At 36.6% G+C, this 19988-nt stretch overlaps 1 protein-coding gene across 1 annotated transcript; it reads right to left on the bottom strand.

Annotated features, from left to right (window-relative positions):
• Positions 1–10824, bottom strand: LOC143845808 (phosphorylated adapter RNA export-like protein). The gene is made up of 4 exons (XM_077354215.1): positions 10213–10824; positions 6856–6961; positions 721–864; positions 1–503 (listed from the first exon to the last, which is right to left on the bottom strand). Exons 1-4 carry the CDS (start codon positions 10479–10481, stop codon positions 249–251), a joined length of 774 nt encoding a protein of 257 aa, XP_077210330.1. The 5' UTR covers positions 10482–10824; the 3' UTR covers positions 1–248.
• Positions 10825–19988: the final 9164 nt, after the last annotated feature.

Raw genomic sequence — 19988 nt, 5'->3', positions numbered from 1 at the left:
TGAAATTTAAACTCTTGTATAATACCACCATGAATGTGAAAAAAGAAATTAGGAACAGTATAATAACAAAACCCAGCAAAAAAATAGGAATTACTTCAGAATAAAAGAGAATAAAATATATTCAACTCGGATATATCAGTGAAAAAAGGAGATCCTAGAAACACAACTGAATTACCCAAAATTTGACACTTGTGACTGAAAGCAACTATGGGTTTCCTCGTACTTGGATCACCCTTTGTTTCAAAAAATCAAGCTGAATCATCTTTGGCATCCTCCCCAACCAATTCATCGTCATATGTAACAGGCACCCTTATCCTGTTCAGAACAGAAACTCGCTCCCCATGAGTTTTGCACTGTGTAAGTTCGGGTTTCACTTCTAACATAAGCTGAGAAGTGCTTGACACTTGGTTGGCAATCCCACTAGATGAATGAGATACTGTTGGAGGAATGGCTTCTTCGCTTGTCTTTGCTACTTGTTTGGTGTCTTTTCGCCTGCATTGCTTCTGAAATTGAAGTACATAAAGGAATTAGAATAAAAAGTTATTGTGGTTCAAATTATTGGCATGTCCCCGATTAAGTTTATAGAGAGGATTGCAGATACTACTATTTCAATTATTTACTGTGAATATGGAACATGAAGGGTATCCAGATGTGAGGAAATGAGTGTGTGTGTGTGTGTGTCTATATATATATAGGTCTTCATGAGATGTGTTTTCGCACCTCAAACTCCCTTCCCCTTGCCATTATTTCGGAGTAAACCTTTGGTTCGCGTACTTTCAGAATGTTGAACAATATGCCACCGCTTGTGCGAAAGCGCTTACCATCAGCGGTCAACTGACCCCCACAATGCTGAATTGCATCCACCTGCAATTTGCAAACTCGGTAAGAAATCCAAATCCACAATGAAATTATAGTAAAAAAAAAAACATCCATAGTAAGCATCACATAGTTGTTACTTGTCTACATATAAATATGGGATTCTGTTCTGAAATAGCTCAAAAAATTTCATTTGGAACCTGTGTTTGTAAATGAATGGTCCAATGATCGTAATTATGAAACTTAAAAATTGACTTGCACTCAAAAAACCAAAAGCCTGTGTGTATACTTCCAAATAGCAACCCTCTCTAGACTGACGTCTGCCCTCTCCATGTTCTGTAGAGAGAGAGATGAATCCATGACGAAAATTAAGTGATGAAGGCGACAAAAACTAATCAAATATGACCGCAACATCTTGACAACTCGGTGTGTGAGAACATGATGGACCACAAACGTGGTACAATGAGCAAAATGAAGTGTATGCCAAAATGAGTCAGATTACTGTCCTGATTGCAACACATTTTCACAATTAATAATCCAACTTTGCAAAAAATTAGAAGAAATCGCAGAAGAGTTAATGATCCTAAACATCTGCTTACCATGTTAGACATCAATCGATCATTCCATCTGATACACAGACATGCTGAAGGAGATGAATGTATCCTTCTATGTTTTCTTTTATATATTTGTCTACGATTTTAAGAAAAAAGGGGGTGGGTATCAGAAAAACTCTTTTTTTTTCTAAAAGTTTCTTCCATGAGAGTCCTATGTAAACGGGCCTAAAATCATACAGAATTACATCATAGAAATTATACAAGTTTTTTTTTTTGCAAATGTATACAACAAGATTTCTTTTCATTAGTGATTGCATTTATAGACCTTCAATTAACCGGGGATAAATATACAACTTCCACAAATGTTTTCTAGATAAACATTAACCCAGGAAGTTCCATGAAACAATCACATATTGATAATGACTCGGCAACAAATGAACCAAAGCTAAAAAATTACCCAGGTCCATCTAGTAGAATCTAACTTCTCATAAATATAAATATAAATAAATAAATAAAATGGAAGTAATTTGACTATAATATTATGCCAAATCCCACCCCTTGTTCATATGCCTGTTGGGGTTTTCAGCAACTGAAAATCTTGATGTTTTACCATTAATGAATTTGGAGGCCTAAAAGTTTCCAACCAATAACACACAATTTTGGGAAAAGAAACACTACACATAGCATACATACTCTGTTAAAATGGAAAGAAATGGACCAGGGAATGTAGCGGGTAGCATTACATCATTGGAACCGTTTAACCCTGCCAATTCATGCAAGCAAGATATAGATTTTTTTAGGTAAGCTGGGATTGAACCTACAAGCAAGATATACATGTAACAAAAAGTCAGTAAAAAAAAATGATAAACCTGCTGAAAAGTGAAAACCCATGGTCAAAGATGATGATCCTAGGGAAAAAGAACCGCCCAGCAACCTTCTCTTCAAACAATAAGGTACATTTTTTTTGTTTCCCCTTTATCTATAATTTATTGCCCAGTGGCAATATATTGTGGCTAGTGGATACGAAACCTGTATTATCATCCCTACCTTTAACATGTCAGAAATTATTCAAATCAAACAGTGGATGGTTCAACCATAACATGTCAAAAATTATTCAAATCAAACAGTGGATGGTTCAACCATTACATGTCAAAAATTATTCAAATCAAGCAACATCAATACCGTGGATAGTTCAACCATATGAGTTTAGCCATCTGCAGCTAAACTGCTGGAGTTATAGAAGAACAATACCAAATTAAACAGTACTGGTGCTATAGATAAAGACAAGACACTACACCACACTAGAAAACAACCGCTGGTTAACACTCTGAAATGGTACTTGCACTAAAAAGAACAATAAATATAGGGGATTGATACTTGCACTGCAAAGAACAATAATTGCACGCCCGGATTTCTTGGTTTCGATCATCTCATGGGCTGGGGAGGCAATAGTATTGCTCCAAGCGGTGTTAACCATGGAGAAAAAATAAATTGGTACCCAACAAAAGTGAGTTTTATCAACTTCACTGCCTTCTTCGTCAAGCGAAAAACACCTGATCCATCACTTTTATCTCTCCCCCCTCCATGAAATAGTTCAAGACCAAAGCAATAAGGGAACAGCTTGAGATGATCTCAACAGTGTAAAGGAGAAGATGTTGGAATCAGCAGTTTTGGACCAGATTCGGACGACGATGGGGCAGTGATGTTCTCGGGGATTTTGGGTTTGGTTGTAATGCAGGCTGTTTGATCGTAGTAATCCAGAGTAGAGGAGGAGGTCTGAGGACTATTCAAGCTATTTGTTGTCACTTGGGCCGGTTCATCCATACTAATTGCTAAATACATGATTTTTGTAGGATTCTATGCACATTTAGGTTGTCAAGAAACAATATCTCTGTTGTTTCTTTAGAGTTATTGATTTGGAAGGTTTCAGTTCTTTAGGATATTGCCAATCATTTGTAAATTGATGCAGTTTTCACTGAAAGAATTTGTTTGGGTCTGTGATATTATGATATTATCATTTTTTGTGAATTTTATGCTAATTAATTCTTTATTTTACTGTTTCGATGCATGTATAACTGCATTTTATTGATTTTTTAGGTTTATTATACGTATTTGTAGTGGTTTTAACTTACAGAGAAGAAATCCTTGGTAGAAGCATGTCGCAAGTGCAATTTCTGTTCATAGTTACCAATCTTTCGGGGTTTGGGCATCATTCGTCTTGATCCAGTAAGGATGAAAAAAACTCCTAAATACGTAAAATAAACCCCTCTTACACTGTTACTCAGTCACCCTTTACCCATTAACCAAAGGGCATCTAAGAGATACGGGTAAAACGGTGGAAAAAAGTGACTTTTTCTTCTTTCAGATATGGTTTCCACTATTATTGTCTATATGGAGATCTGTCAGACTATGTATCACATATGCCTTGTTAATGCCTAGTGCAATCAATGCCTCCAGAGTTGTGTCTCGGGGCTTCTTGGGCACTAGTCAAGGCGAGGGACAAGGTGTGCATCAAACACAATTACAAATATTGGTTAACAAAATCATTCATCTTCCTAACACTCAATCTGCTTCATCCTCTACGTCCTTGCATTGTCATTCTCTGATCCTTATCAAAAATCCATTATGACATTTCCCACTATTGAGAAAAAATCTATGGCACTTACCCTCTATCAACATTCCCTCAAATCAACACAGTTGTGCTTCATTTTACTTTTTCTTAAACAATAACATAATAGTGCTTCATCAACGTAATAAAACCTCTCTTCTTCACCTACTTAGTCTCCAATCACTATCATCTCATTTTTTTTTTTTTTTGGAGAAGAAGATCAGCATTATCTCAATACATGAATAGTTAAATAATTCTGAAATACATCATTCCCCTCATGTTCCTCACCATATCTGATAAACATCATTATTTTTTGAGAACGAGTTGGTTAATGTACTATTTTCACCTCAGTTCTATCCTCGCCAACCTCAAAATAGGTGCATAGTTGTCAACCCTTGACTCAACTCGTGACTCGATTTCTTAATTTTATGCCTCGTGACTCATAAGAGTTTTTTACAAGAACATAAATTTAGTTGAAAAAAATATAATTATATATCAAAAGATGAAGCATGTAAAAATATAACCCAATAGCACACAGATAAGGCACTAAGCATGAACCTTTCAAAATGTCATTCACCTTTTACAAGAAAAGTTTTTCCAAGAAAGTATTTCCCCCTACACCATGTTTTGAACCTTGATGGGGTAGGGCTCATATTATATACCCAAGAATAGCATTGGTAGGGTCCACTATTTTACACTTCATCGGGTGAGCCCACCAACTCTATCCAAACCCATGCATACATCGTGGGACGAACTATTTTACACCTCATGCTATGATGGGTTGGGGCACAATATTCAATGACCATGCCTAGAATGGGTGGGGCCCACCATCTCTACCCAAACCAATGCACAAGGTGCCCCTAATGTTATTGACGAGGTGGGTTCCATCGTCCATGCCCAAACCTATGCCTGGAGCGCGCCATTTTACATCTCATGTTTTGATGGCATTGGGCCCACCATTCTACACCCATGCATAGTATGTGACTAAATACTAGTAAATAACTATATGCTTGTAAGTTGCATGCACAAAAATAACTAAGTTCTAAGTTCCAACTTCCAAGTTTTCAACCATCAAAACAAGAAAATCCAAGCACAGGGACTCGATTCGACTCGTAAGAGTCATTATTTTTCTATTCGACTCGCATCGACTCGTAAGAGTCACCAGACGACTCTAAGAGTCTTCACCAGAGGCGAGCCACCCATGTGACTCACCTTGAAAGCCCAGTGACCCAACTCAACTCGAGATTTGACTCATACAACTCGTCTAACAACTATGAATAGGTGTGCAACACAATGAACAATTATGTATTTTGTAAAGAACGAGCAACCACTCGAGTCATGTGTCAATAATGGCATCTACTTATCACATTTGACTTAAAGCTTTGTTGATCATTTTCCCGCACATGATGCATTAAAAAGAATAGATGGGTAAATGTGTACGTTTAATAAAACAAACCACCATCCCAAACATGTCACATCTATTGGATCACAGTGTATAGTCTGTAACCTATTACATGTCCCAGAACATTTCCCACCACTCACTGCATATTTTTTTAGATCCTCCACTAGAATTTGTAGGACATTATTCAGAAATATGACCAAGCGTATGAACATTATGGACCTATCGAGTCCCCTTTTTAGAAGGAATTAGAGGAGCACCCAATTTATGCTGAGGATCACAAGGTTTGACTTGATAATGCAACTGGTTTTGGTAAGACTGAATTGGCTTAACTATCCAAGTAAAATGAAAACACAAATTTTACATATATGACCCATTTTCATTAAAAAAAAAATGTAAACCCAAACACAGAATTAATCTACTATCCATTATCGGGGTTTATTTTAATGTTATAAATAAATATCACACATCATTTTAAATTCAAAAGTTCTCAAGATTGACAATATTACTTCCTATTTATTTTACTTTTTTAGATGGCAAAAAAATGTATTAGAAATAGAAGAGAAAAATAACAAAGGGGGCCAGAGATTGCCCTGCACAGATTATATCCTTGATTCACTATGGAATAAATTCTTAGAAAGAATCTGTAATATCATTGGCTGATCTAGGAATGAGAAAAAAAAGTAAAATCTTTCCCTATGTCCGAAACTTGGTCTATGAAATACGCTAATATCCATGTACCCTAGGCAATCCTTATTTGCCAATAAAGAACATTTGAAGAGTTCAAATCAACTCATAAACAACCTCCAAACTGCTCACCAAAGATCCACAGCCCGGTAAGAAGAGCAAAAGCTTCCGCATCATTTGAGTCCTCCCTTCAGATAGGCCCGGAGAAGGATAGCACAATCTCTCCATACTATTTCGCACGCATCATATATGGTGACATGGGCTATAGTTTTTATTTTTATTTTTTTTGAATGGCTGGGCTATAGTATTTATTACCTGGTAGGACTATTGGCACCCATCTTTGGCTACATAGAATACTTTATGTGAATTTCTAAGCAACTCGACATATTTCCTATGATTTGGATAATTTCACTAATCTAAAACTTATATGTCAAAAAGATAGGTGTAATTATTTATTTCTTTTTAATATATTTACAGGTCTGTGAAAGCGAAAAACTTTCATACTCCCGCATGGACCCGAGCATTCCACATGTTCCTGCAATAAAACAGTTCTCCCAGTCGCTTAATAGCGCTCTCCCAGTCAGCCTACACCATAAGTATTTGTTTATATGTTTGTTGCTGAATTTCATACAAATTTTAAATCTTGCACGCTAACTATTCTTACTTCTATACAAAACTAATGTTTGATCTCTCATGAAATCAGCAGCAATTATCTTTAGTCTATCAAGTAATTCACTATAACATGCTCTCATCCATAATTACAGCAAATGATAATGCTATAGAAACCCTACCTCTTTGATGAGATCTTTTACAGCAGAAACACCAAGACAATCAACAGCACTCCTCACTAGGTGTAATTTCTTCTCCTTCAAATGTCTACAGGTGTCTAAAATAAACCTGCAAAAGATTGTGATCAATAACAAAATTAAGGACACTCAGGAAATCAATGCAATAAAAACAAAATTAAGGACACTCAGAAAATCAATGCAATAAAAAATAAACAAAAGGAAATAATTTTCATTATGCTGTGAGAAACGGTGAAAAACCCAAAGTTTCACAAAGCATTCAGAAAGAATCCGGCATGAGAAAAAAAAAAAGAAGAATCAGATTTTCCCATAGAAACTAACCTGTTAAGATATGTAGCAATGTGATATTTATATGTTTCTACTACAGAACTAAGTATTATATTCAGTTAATTAAACAAAACAATCTCCCAAAATGAAGAAGCCCAATTCCTTTCGTATGATCATTAAAACTTTCTTGTCATACCGCAGGAAAGAAATTAAGAAACTGTAGGCTATGTTTCAAAAAAAATGCTTAAAAATAAAATCCATTTGCTAATTTTTAGTCATTTCAGCTTAGAAATTACAAAGATAAACAGAAAGTTCATTAACACAAACAGGTTCAAGTAATGTGAAAAAACAAAACCTACATCACAGCATTAACTCTTTTTTTTTTAAAGAATTGCATAACAAATTCACTTCTACAAAACAAACCCTTTTCTTTTCATAATCAGAAACTAGTAAAGTTAATTTCAAAAAAAAAGAAAAGAATAGAAACTGTGTGATCAAGGTTTCAAGGTTTTGGTTTTGGTATATGTTTCGATCATGACAGAAGGTTTCGAATGAGAATTTCAGTGAAAATCATGTAAAATTACGGAAACATATGGAAAGAGATGCAAATGACGGACAATACAGATGAAACTTTAAGAAATGCTAGAAAAAGCACGCGCGCGCGCGCACACACACACTCAAAAAGTATCACAGAAACAAGAAAATCAATCATAATTTTTTAACAACAATGAACTTCATGTGACATTTGAGAAATTTACACATAATAGTTTAACAAAATCAAACTCTTTATGACATGCCCTGCCACGCATGTCTAATGATTTAATACATATCAGATTTCACATATAATTCATATGAACATAACTATGCAACACAATGTTATAGCATCTGATGATTTAGTACACATCAGATTTCACATATAATTCATATAAACATAATTATGTAACACATAATGTTATAGCATACTAATAATATGGTAAATAGCAAAGAAAGATATTTTTTCTAATTTTTTTAATATTTTAATAAAAATTATAATTAAAATAGAAAATAGTTAGAAAAGACAGCATAAATTTGATGTACAGGAGGACACGAATAGATCTGCACATGCCTTGGTTTTGTTATTTTTTCTATAATTTTAAGATTTTATTTATTTTTTCAATAAAAATACTAAATAGTTATAATATTATAAAATATAGCAACTAACACAATGGTATGACTTGTGTCATTTTTTGTAATTTCTTGTCTATTCTAATTTTTATGATTTTAACAGTTTTGTTACTTTCTAATATTTTAAATATAAGAAATTAATTATGTTTTATTTATTTTATAACATTTTCCGAAGTTTCGTCTTAAATTTCCACAATTTGCATATGTTTCCATACGTCGTCTGAATTTATATGATTTTTACTACAATTTCTGATCGAAACTAACATTTCCAAAGTCTTGACAATAATAAAGTGTTATATACACTTACAATTTTAGTTTCAGTATGAGTTGTGGTTTGGGTATGCAGTTCAGTGAGGATGGAACCGAAAACATTTCGGTCATTTCGTGTCGATTTTGTTGGAAATTTAGAATTTCGGTCATTTCGTGTCGATTTTGTTGGAAATTTAGAATCATGTGTGCGCTGCAGGTGAGCAAGAGAAACAAAGGGCAATGTCTGAAAATGAAACCAGAAATAGAAAAGAGAGAAAGTAACTGTGAAAGTTTCGACAATTTTTGGGTCCCAGAGGAATCTTCGACTCCAATGAGGTCAAAATAAAGTAGATACTAACTGGTTTGCAAATCTCTTCCAAGTTTGATGGGAATCTCATGGAGGAGGGGGACTCCATATTGTTGCTAATTGGGGGTCAGGTTCTTAAAAGGAGTTGTGGCATTTGGACTACACCATCAATGAGAGCCAATTTGGAGCGATGGATAAATTTTATTTTTCATAATGTCCTTAGATAAGCTAACAGTTACTGATACGTTGGCTAAAAGTAGTGTTGGCAGTAAGGTAAGGTAACCTCTGCCCTCATGTACTCTTTTTCTGTTCTCTTCCTTTGCAATAAAGTGTTAATTTTCTCAAAAGAAGGAGAGAGGGAGGGGGAAGGAGGAGGAGGTTGATCAATTGAAGGAAACACTCAAAGCAAAATACTTTAAAATTCATAGAATTTTATGAGGAGGGAAATGGACTCCATAGTTAAAGATGAAGAAATCTTTATTCTAAACAGCTTAGAAAGTATAAATGAAGAATAATTTGCACAATTTCAGCATTTTGGGAGTGTCGGTTTTTAAAAGATAACTGAAATAATGCTAACCTACCATTTCTCAACCCAATCAAAGCCATTTACCATAACTTCGAAAAAATAATCCAATACAGAAAAGAAAAAGAAAAAAAAAAGGATGAAGTTTACATCAACTTGATGTGAAAGCTCTTTGAGCATAACGGATAAACTGGTAGAAGCAATTAAACAGAAACGTCGCCAAGAAAACTTGCTATAAATGGAGATTCCTTCTTCTTCCTATCCGTCTAAATCTCTAATAGAACCCACAAAAGAAATATTAATGCAGGAAGGACAGAGCATATTGAAAACTGGGTTTCATACACCCCAAGGAGTAGGTGACCTTCTGTTTACATAATGGTACTAGATAGATATAGAGTTTAACAAAGCTAGCCAGTTCATAAAACTAAGCTCAGAAATCACAAAAATTATAAGAAAATACAATGAGACAGATTTTTGACACAAGTGACAATCTCTAAGTTTTCCGAACTAAAAAACTACATTAGCACATAAGCAAAATTCAGTTCCACGAAACAAACCCTTTTCTTCTTTCTAACCCTAACCCTAACCCTTTGATATCACAATCCCCTTTCTTCTCTCTAATACTAACCCTTCCATATCACAATTCACAAAACACTAAGTTCAGAAAAGAAAAAAAAACATGTATATGAATGCTCAATGCCTAGTTTAAATGTTAAAAAACAAATGCAAATCAAATCAAAAAGGAGAGAAAAAAGCGTTTGTCCTTGTTAATTCCGAGCTCTAAAATCAAGAAGAAAATAAAATGTAACAGAAATTTCAGCAGATTACTCACTTATCAGGCTTCTTGATGTTTAATACCGGCCTTATTGATTTACGCTTTCTCTTCCCCTTTCGTTTGCGAGATCTGCTGGTGCGAAATTCTGAATTCTTCAATTGATCATCTCCACCGCCATTGTCATTCTTCGATTCGAGAATTGTAATCTGTTCTCCGCAGTCTGAATCTAGGGTTTCTGCATCGATCATGTCAACATCCTCATCATCAAGATCTTCTAGGGTTTCTTCTTCGTATATCGCTTCTAAGAGGCTCTCGCCTCCTTCCATTTCTGAAAACAGGAATCAAGTGTGATGGAATGAAATCAGATCCTTAAATTTATGGGTGCGTTTGGATCGCCGGAATGGGGTATGGGAATCGGTATTTGATACCGCTCTAGGCCATTCACAGTTTCACACGTTTGGTTGAATTTGTAAAATGGAATGGGAAACAAATTTTGACTCTCGGCGGAATAATTAAAGGGGGGAATTTTAGGCGTGTTTTGATACCCGCCCAAGGGGGTGGTATTCTGATTCCCGGAAAGGAGCGGAAAAATCTGCGCTTACCTCTCTCGCGAACTTTCCTCTATCGTGAACTTACCTCTCTCGTTACCGATTCCTGATTCCGGTGATCCAAACGCACCCTATAGGTATGCTTCTTGGTTACATTTTTATTTGACAGTTTTGTCCTTTAGGATTTTGTTGTAGGCAAGAGGAACGGTGGGGGCAACTCTTCAATGATCCAAACCGTTCATCTGATGGATGTCTTATATCTCAACAAATGATCCTAACCGTACAATTTGTAGACTTTAAAATCTGATTTTTGCCACTGAAAACGCATACCTTGCTACCATGGTTTTAAATTTTGGTTTCGGCCAAACTGAAATTCGGGCCGGATTAATAATAAAAAATTATTATTTAATTATCTACCAATTTCGGCCGAAATGTCTGAAATTTCAAAATTTCATCCCAAATTTGATAAAACCCGGTATTTCGGATTTCTCCAAATTTCAGTTTTGGTCTCAACCGGGCTGAAATTTAAAATCATGCTTGCTACACTTAAGACTCATATGTGGATAGGCTATGAAGAGAAGCTTCAAGGGAGTTTTTACATGGAGTCATTGTTGTATAGTCTAGTATTTTTCAAAAAATGTATTATACGGAAACTCCATAGGATGATCCAAACCGTCATTTTGTTGGACCATAACATAAATAGGTTGCATATCCCGAAAATTATTTTTATAGGATGACCTTAAAGGAATTGCACATTATAGAAATCTCTATAGATCCGAGGGTTAGGATCATCCCATGGAAATGATTTTTGAGGCACAACTTCGTGGCCCAATAAATGGATGGTTTCGATATCCTATGTATTGGGCCACATAACATTTTTTGAATAATATTGGACTATACAACCACACAACTTATAAAATATCATATGATGGAGCCCGAGTCTGAGGAAAAAAATGGAGATAAGTTCCTATGCATAAGCTACACGAAGAACTCTATCTCCATTTTTCTGTCTTTTTTCCTTTCTGATTTTAGGTTTTTTAGCATCTAGCTTTAACACGGGTGTGCATATTTTTCTTTTATTATTTTAGTTTTTTTAGCATTTTTTTTTAATTCTTTGTTTTTCTTTGTTTTTCGTTCCTGTGCAATGCGCGGGGCTGAGATCATAAATTTTATGTTGAAACGGGACTCAAAATTGATCTGTTCCCAATTGAAACAGAGTAGCAAAATCATGAAAACAACATAGAAACATTGGGAGGGCCGCTGTTGTTCGGATTGGACAAATTAAGGCTGTTGAGGAATGATAAATTAGAGCCGTTGGAGAGAAATTATAAATTGAGGGCTACATGAAAAACAATTTGCACGTTGATCATTTTATCCTTTAACACTGAATCATGACTCGGTCACAAATTAAAGCAATTCTAATTGTTTATGTATAAATGATTAAATAGAAGAAAGAGGGAATTTCTCAAAGCGTGCCCCTGAGTACCGACACCTGAACTACTGGACTGACTGAATTGAGCTTGAGGTGCTAAGTGAATGGTAAACTAAGGAGCACCCTTGCAAAAATGGGATAAAAGGGCGCTACCATTGGATCTGCGTCACAATAGTGCATTTTGTAAAAGTGAAAGGATGTTAAATGTACTGCGGTGACGTGGATCCATGATTAAATAACACAACTCTATAGCTTAAGTAATTGATTGTTTCACATGGTATTAGAGCTATTGCCTGGGGCGATTCAAAACCTAAGAACTCCTTAATATTAAAAAAATAAAAATCCACCGAAAGGTATAAATGATTACTTCCAACTTGAAAACCTCTTTGCTAATCCACACTCTTAGAATTGCAAATGTAGGTAGGAGCTTGCCGGTCTGTGGGTCCCACTTTGGGAATTGAGCTTGTTTGAGAAGATGGCGTCAATGTCCTTGGGGAAGAACTCCGAGTTAGAAAAAGAATGTCCTTGGGGAAGAACTCCGAGTTAGAAAAAGACTCGACGGTAGACGGACTCGGCAAATGGCGGGGAGAGTCGGACGATGGAGATTTTTGAACCAATATGGTCTTTCTGTGTGCGTGGATCGGGTTGATGATAATCGTCGGCGTGCCGAACTTTGCGTAGGCGCATTTTTTTATTCATTGTTTTTCTTTGTTTTTCGTTCCCGTGCAACGCGCGGGGCGAGATCAAATTTTTTTTGCCAACCCGTGTTTTCTATCTTTGTTTACTTCTTTTTTTCTCTATTTTGTGATCAGAGAAAAAATGGCCACCTGCATAGTGGCAATCCCTCTATATTTTTATAAGTTGTCTGCAAGTTTCTTTCTTTTTTTAATTAAAATCAAATAAATTTCGAAAACCCTTGGTACTCTATATTTAGGCCGAACCATCGTTCCATGATTTTTGAGACCTTTACTTTTTACTACTACTGCATTTATTTCTAAACCCTTGGTATTCTATATCGCACAAATTCCGTTTTCCAATTATTCTTTTAGTATCGGCAGCATTCAATGTTTATCTCCATCTCTAAATCTTTTTCCTCTCATTCATTCTCCCAAGAACTCCGTCTCCATTTTTCTATTTTTTTTCCTTTATGATTTTAGGTTTTTTTTACCATCTAGCTTTAACAGGGGTGTGCATATTTTTCCTTTATTATTTTACTTTTTTTAGCATTTTTTTATTCTTTATTTTTCTTTGTTTTTCGTTCCTGTGCAACTTGCGGGGCTGAGATCATAGTTTTTCCACCGCCCCGTGCATCGCACGAGACTGCAACTAGTTTTATAGGAAAATTGCAACCCTACTAGAGTATGGGATATTATTTTCCAAGGAATATTTTCCTCCATGGGAAACCTTTTTTCTTTTTCTTTTTCTTTTTTCGCAAGGAGTTTTTTTCATAGATCTTAAATAGTCATGGAAAAACAACTCCACAAAAAGAAATTCCATGCTTGAGTAGGGTTTTAATTTTCCTCGAAAACATGGAAATTTTTTAGGTTCACACGGAAGCAAACATGCTCAAATTAAAAATTTCCCAATAAATAAGTTAACTAAACATTGAAAAACTAAAGATATTTTCAAAGGGATGTGCTAGCGTCCATTACAAAAGGCATTTCGAGGATGGTCTGTTTCATTTGAGAGCAGCCAAAGAGGCTCACTTTTCAGCAATTTTTGTCTTCATTCACCAGGTGGCTGCTGTCACATGCATCAGACCATCCACAAAATGCCTTTTGCGATCGACAACTAGTAAATCCCATTTTTTAAACAAATTTTCCCATCATCCAAGACTAAGCCGCCGAACAAACTGTCCATTTCAACTTCATTTGCTAGAAACAATGTATCAAACTTCAGAAAAGCAAGGCTGGTGTATTTAATGAGGAAAATTCCATATAAATCGTTTTCCTACCACCAATCAACAAATGTTGATGAGACACACGGCCTGCCACTCGATACTTGCCGCAAACTCCAATCAACTTGGGTGGGGCTCAACCCGAACCCAGTAGGTTCAAGCTGATTCTAGCTCGGGTTGGATCAGTATTTCTTGGGCTTGGACTTGTCCTGGGTTGGGAATAGCCAACCCATTTTAATTTCGGTTTGGGTTAGGGTTGAGGCCTTAGGCAAACTAAACCTGATCAACCTGCCCGAATAGGAAAACCGGGTTAGACGAATTGAGTTAGGGTTTATAGATTTCGAGTTGGATTGGATTTAGGGTTGAGCCTCCTCGACCCAAGGCTTGAATTGGGTTGGGTTAGTTTTGAGGTTATGCTAGCTCGAGTTGGGCTAGGGTTCGTTCAACCTTGTCCTTGTAGTATTCCCAGCGGACATGTGATAATGAAGGCGGATTTGTGGACAAACAGCATCTGTACATTTTTACCTCAACAAATGGAAACCTTAAGATGATCCAATGGAGCTGATGTTCGGTATACACCCCATCCAGGATGGGGCCTTCCAAATGAATGCTTATGATCACCCCCAAAATGTGGCCCCCCTATGGTTTGTGAGCTCTGCTCAGATAAGCTTATCTGGGCAGCTGCTCACAAACCATTTCATATATATATATATATATATATATATATATGAGGAAAGTGTCTCTAGTCTCTCCCCTAGATAAGCTTATCTACTCCTCCCTTTAAAAAAACACAGTGGGCCCACGCTGTTTGGATGATCCAAAGCATTCATTTGATAGGTCCTAGCATAGACAGGGTGGGCCCACGCTGTTTGGATGATCCAAAGCATTCATTTGATAGGTCCTAGCATAGACAGGGTGTGCCCAAAAAATCAGCACCAAAGGGTCATCCTAGAACTTCATTTTATTGGGCACACCGTGTCCAAAATGGACACATATAAACGTAGACGTTTATATGTGTCCATTATGGGTACCACAAGGCACCACAAAACGAAGTTCTAGGATGACCCTTTGGTGCTGATTTTTTGGGCACACCCTATCTATGTTAGGACCTATCAAATGAATGCTTTGGATCATCCAAACAGCGTGGGCCCAATGTGTTTTTTTAAAGGGAGGAGTAGATAAGCTTATCTAGGGGAGAGACTAGAGACACTTTCCCTCTCTCTCTCTCTCTATATATATATATATATGAGAAAATATTTCCTACACACTTGTGTAGGTAAGTTACCTACACTAGCTTAAAATACAATGGGGGCCCACATTGTTTGGGTGATCCAAATAATTCATTTGAATGGTCCTCACATAGATAGGGTGTCCACAAAAAATCAGATCCATAGGATCATCCCAACCCTACGATTTGTGGAGGTAGTCCATTTTTTGCCTCCACAAATCGGAGGGTTGGGATGATCCTATGGATCTGATTTTTTGTGGACACCTTATCTATGAGAGGACCATTCAAATGAATGGTTTGGATCACCCAAACAATGTGGGCCCCCACTATATTTTAAGCTAGTGTGTAGGTAACTTATCTACACAAGTGTATAGGAAATGTTTTCTCATATATATATATATATATATATATCAGTAAACAGTTCCTGAGGTGGCGCTAGCGCTACCTTATATGAGGTGACGCTCACAAAACATAGGGGCCCCACTTTGTTTGGATGATCCAAAACATTCATTTGATAGGCCCTCACATAAATAGGGTGCCCACAAAAAATCAAGTCCATAGGATCATCCTAATCCTTCAATTTATGGAGGTTTAGATTTATGGAGGTTTATACCCATCCATTTTAACCTCCACAAATGGAAGGGTTAGGATGATCCTATGAAGTTGGTTTTTTGTGGGCACCCTATCTATGTGAGGGCCTATCAAATGAATGCTTTAGATCATCCAAACAAAGTGGGGCCCCTATGTGTTGTGAGCGCCACCTCATATAAGGCAGCGCTAGCGCCACCTCATATAAGGCAGCGCTAGCGCCACCTCATGAGTCCTTCTCTCTCTCTCTCTCTATATATATATATATATATATATATATATATATATATATATATATATGAGAATAGAGTTCCTAAGGTGTCACCTCATATAGCTTATATGAGGTGGCGCTCACAAAACATAAGGGACCCACATTTTTTGGGTGATCCAAACCACTCATTTGAAAGGCCCTTAGATGGATATGGTGCCTACAAAAAATCAGGTCCATAGGATCATCCTAACCCTTCCATTTATTGAGGTTAAAAATAGGCAAATTTATGAAATTTATACCCATCCATTTCAACCTCCACAAATGGAAGGGTTAGGATGATCCTATGAAGTTCATTTTTTGGGCACACCCTATCTATGTGAGGGCCTATCAAATGAATGCTTTGGATCATCCAAACAAAGTAGGCCCCTTATGTTTTTAAGCGCCACCTCATATAAGCTATATGAGGTGACACCTTAGGAACTCTATTCTCTCTCTCTCTCTCTCTCTCTATATATATATATATATATATATAAACGTTGGACTGTTGGTAAGTGGATCACCCCTCAAATGAATGAATAAGATCCCCTCCTATGGTTTGTGAGCTCTACCTCAGATAAGCTTATCTGAGCAGCTGCTCATAAACCATTTCCTCATATATATATATATATATATATATATATATATATATATATATATATATATATATATAATCATTTTCATGAAAAAAAATCAAGTAAAAGAATTCAAGGATAAGGTGTTGTTAGAAATTTCCTGAAAAATATGAGAATAAATTTGCAAAATTCTAAGAAATGGGTTTCCAAGAAATTTGTTCCCAGAAATTACCCTAGATCCAAATGCTCCCTTAATATTTGTGATTTCTAGGATATGTACCATCCATTAATGGCACTCAAATGAACGGTATAGATGAATTGCATCTAGTACGAATGATTTTGAAGTTATAACATGACAAGAAAATGACATGCACTATGCACAGCCACTATTCATACAAAAGCTTACGTGCTGTTACAACTAATTCGTAACCACAGCTTAAAAATGTATGTACTTTAGTTTATGGCCATAGGGAAACTTATACCTATATAAGATACATAGCTATAAAGAAATTTGCCTTTATAAGGTATTTCATAATTAAAAGAATCGTCACATTTATTTTAAATAAACTTGGGGCCACCAAATTTCTCCCATCATATAGACATTCCTACCTATCAGGATAGTCTAATGTCACTTCAATATGTAACCAAGCCAATAAAATTTGTTTTTTTCCCCTTATGGGGCTTTCTTTCAGAACCCAGTGGATGGTTAGGGGTTGTTTGAACCAAGGTTTAAAATTTCGGTCGAAATCCGGTACCAAACCCGAAACTAATATTTTATTCAATATTAAATTTCGGGTTGTTTGAACCAAGGTTTAAAATTTCGGTTTCGGTACTGGTTTCGGACCTTGAAATTTCGAAATTGAATTTCGAAATCTAGGTCGAAATTTGGTACCAAACCCAAAACTAATATTTTATTCAATATTAAATTTCGGTCGAAATTTCGGTAAAATATTAAATTAATATTAAAAAAAAAGGTTTTTTGGGTCAAATTTCGGAAAAACCGAAATTTCGACCGAAATAAATGACCGTTTCGGTTTTTACCCATTTCGGTGTCGGTCTCCACCGAAATCCAAAATTTCGGTTGAAATTTAAAACCATGGTTTGAACACAAGGAAATTTTGTCTTATGGGTTTTTTTCTTGAAAAATGCTTGATCAAGGGTTTATCTAAGTCATTTTCCATGGATTTTTTTCCAACAATTGGAAATTCTCCTTGTCTTCTATGAAAAATTCAATGCTACCAGACGTTAGAAGTTTTTTCCATGGTCTATTTTTTTTCACGGAGAAAGATATATTCATAATTTTCCCTACATTTTGATGGCCCTCATTATCACTTGTCCGTTGGGAATGCTACTCGGACAAGGTGGAACGAGCCCTAGCTCAACCTGAACTAGCATAACCTCAAAACTAACCCAACCCAAGTTAAGCCTCGGGTCGAAGAGGCTCAACCCTAAATCCAATCCAACTCGAAATCTATAAACCCTAACTCAATTCATCTAACCCGATTTTCCTAATTGGGCCAGGTTGATCAGGTTTGGTTTGCTTAAGGCCTCAACCCTAACCCTAACCCAAACTGAAATTAAAATGGGTTGGCTAGTCCCAACCGAGCACAAGCCCAAGCCCAAGAAATACTTATCCAACCCAAGCTTGAATCGGCCACCTTGTGAATGGAGACAAAAGCTGTTGTCGCAATTCCCTCTCATGCGTCCAAACATGAGAAAAATTCTACAGTGGATGGTCCCAGTCGCAATCATCCATTGTAGGCGTCAAACGTCCTTGGATCCGATAATAGAATTATTGGGTCATGCAATTTCCACGCATGGGGCCCACTGAAGAGTCACAATTGCGTGTATGGTTTAAGCCCTGTTCATTTCAGATTGTGACAACCCATTATGAACCCTAAACCTATTATGGACTCAAACTTAAATGTAATTTTGAATCCAATAATAGGTTTTGGGCTTACAATTGGTTGTCACATACTCACCACCTAAATTTGTTGAGGGAAATGAAATATTCTCTCATTTTCTTATCGGGGACAGCCCCCCTCTAGTGTAAAAGAGTAGTCATAAATACACTAGAGGGGGCTGACCCAAGTAATAAAAGGGGCAAATATATCACCTTCCATGGTAGATTAAACGGAGTGCGGCCACGTTAGAACTGCAGTTAACGCATATATGTGAGCCCCATTTATTACAATTGGACCTCGTGGTGGGCCCAAAACTTAAGTTAATAAAAAAGAAAATGATATATTAGCCCCTTTTTCTTACATGGGCCACCCCTTGTAGTGCAAAAGGCTAGTCATAAACACACTACAGGGGCTGGAACAGGCAAGAGTAGGGGGCTATTATATCAATTCCGGGATGAGATTTGAAAATCACTTGGTCCAACGTTTTCACTTGAACAAAAAATTATGGAAACCCACAGAATTCAAACAATCAAATTTTCGTGAATTGACCAAAATACCCATAAAATGAAGAACGGACCATGCAGATCACTCTTGACAATCAAAATGGTATAAATCCGCTGTTTGGTTGCGGGCATTTAGATAAAAGACGGAAATATGTCTGGAATTTTGAAATGCCAAACCCCATTTGGTTGCCATTTGCATTTCATTGGCATGTTTGACCACCGGGCTTGTCGGGTGCTTGTCTGCCCCCGTTGACACCCAACCAAAGCCAAATGGCAATCCACATATTTGGAGTTTTTTTGCTGGTATATCAAGATCCCTAGCATGTAGAAATGACGGAGACGTGCTACGAGAATTTTTTCTACACATGTTCCGAACAAATTCCGGCAACCTAACGTCCAAACAACCCTCCGGACGAAGTTCCGAACATCTCCCCCTTGACTGCCGGGCTTTGGAAATGCCGTTTGACTTCTAGTCTTCTCTCATCACACCCAAGTTCCTGCAACCAAACAGGGTAGAACTTTTTTTGGGTTCCCCATGGAATATGCACGTGAAATCAAGACCGTCGATCATGTCGGAATCTTGAGGTGATTCACATGATATTAGTCCAATCTTGAGTGGACATCTTGTGTGCAATCAAGACAGTTGTGATTATGGCGAGGTACCAAGGGCATTCTGGTCATTCAAAAACTCACAACGTAAAACAAAATTCCACTTTCAATTCTGTCTTTTCCACGATTCCTATTTTCCAACTAGCTTGGAATATGCATTCCAGCTAAGCCAAACAAATCTGATACACACTCGTAACAACCCAGATACTTATCTGACGGTTCAGAAATCGCCACGTCTTCAACAGAAGAATCTCAAACACAGTGACCCATAACAGCTCGTTAACACTAAACACCTATAAATA

Source organism: Tasmannia lanceolata, unplaced genomic scaffold (genome assembly GCF_043159265.1).
Source record: "Tasmannia lanceolata isolate RefF3 unplaced genomic scaffold, GAP_Taslan_0.1 ptg000015l, whole genome shotgun sequence".
Classification (NCBI taxonomy): Eukaryota; Viridiplantae; Streptophyta; class Magnoliopsida; order Canellales; family Winteraceae; genus Tasmannia; species Tasmannia lanceolata.
The sequence above is the reverse complement of the archived record's forward strand: the minus strand, read 5'-3'. Positions and strand labels throughout refer to the sequence as shown.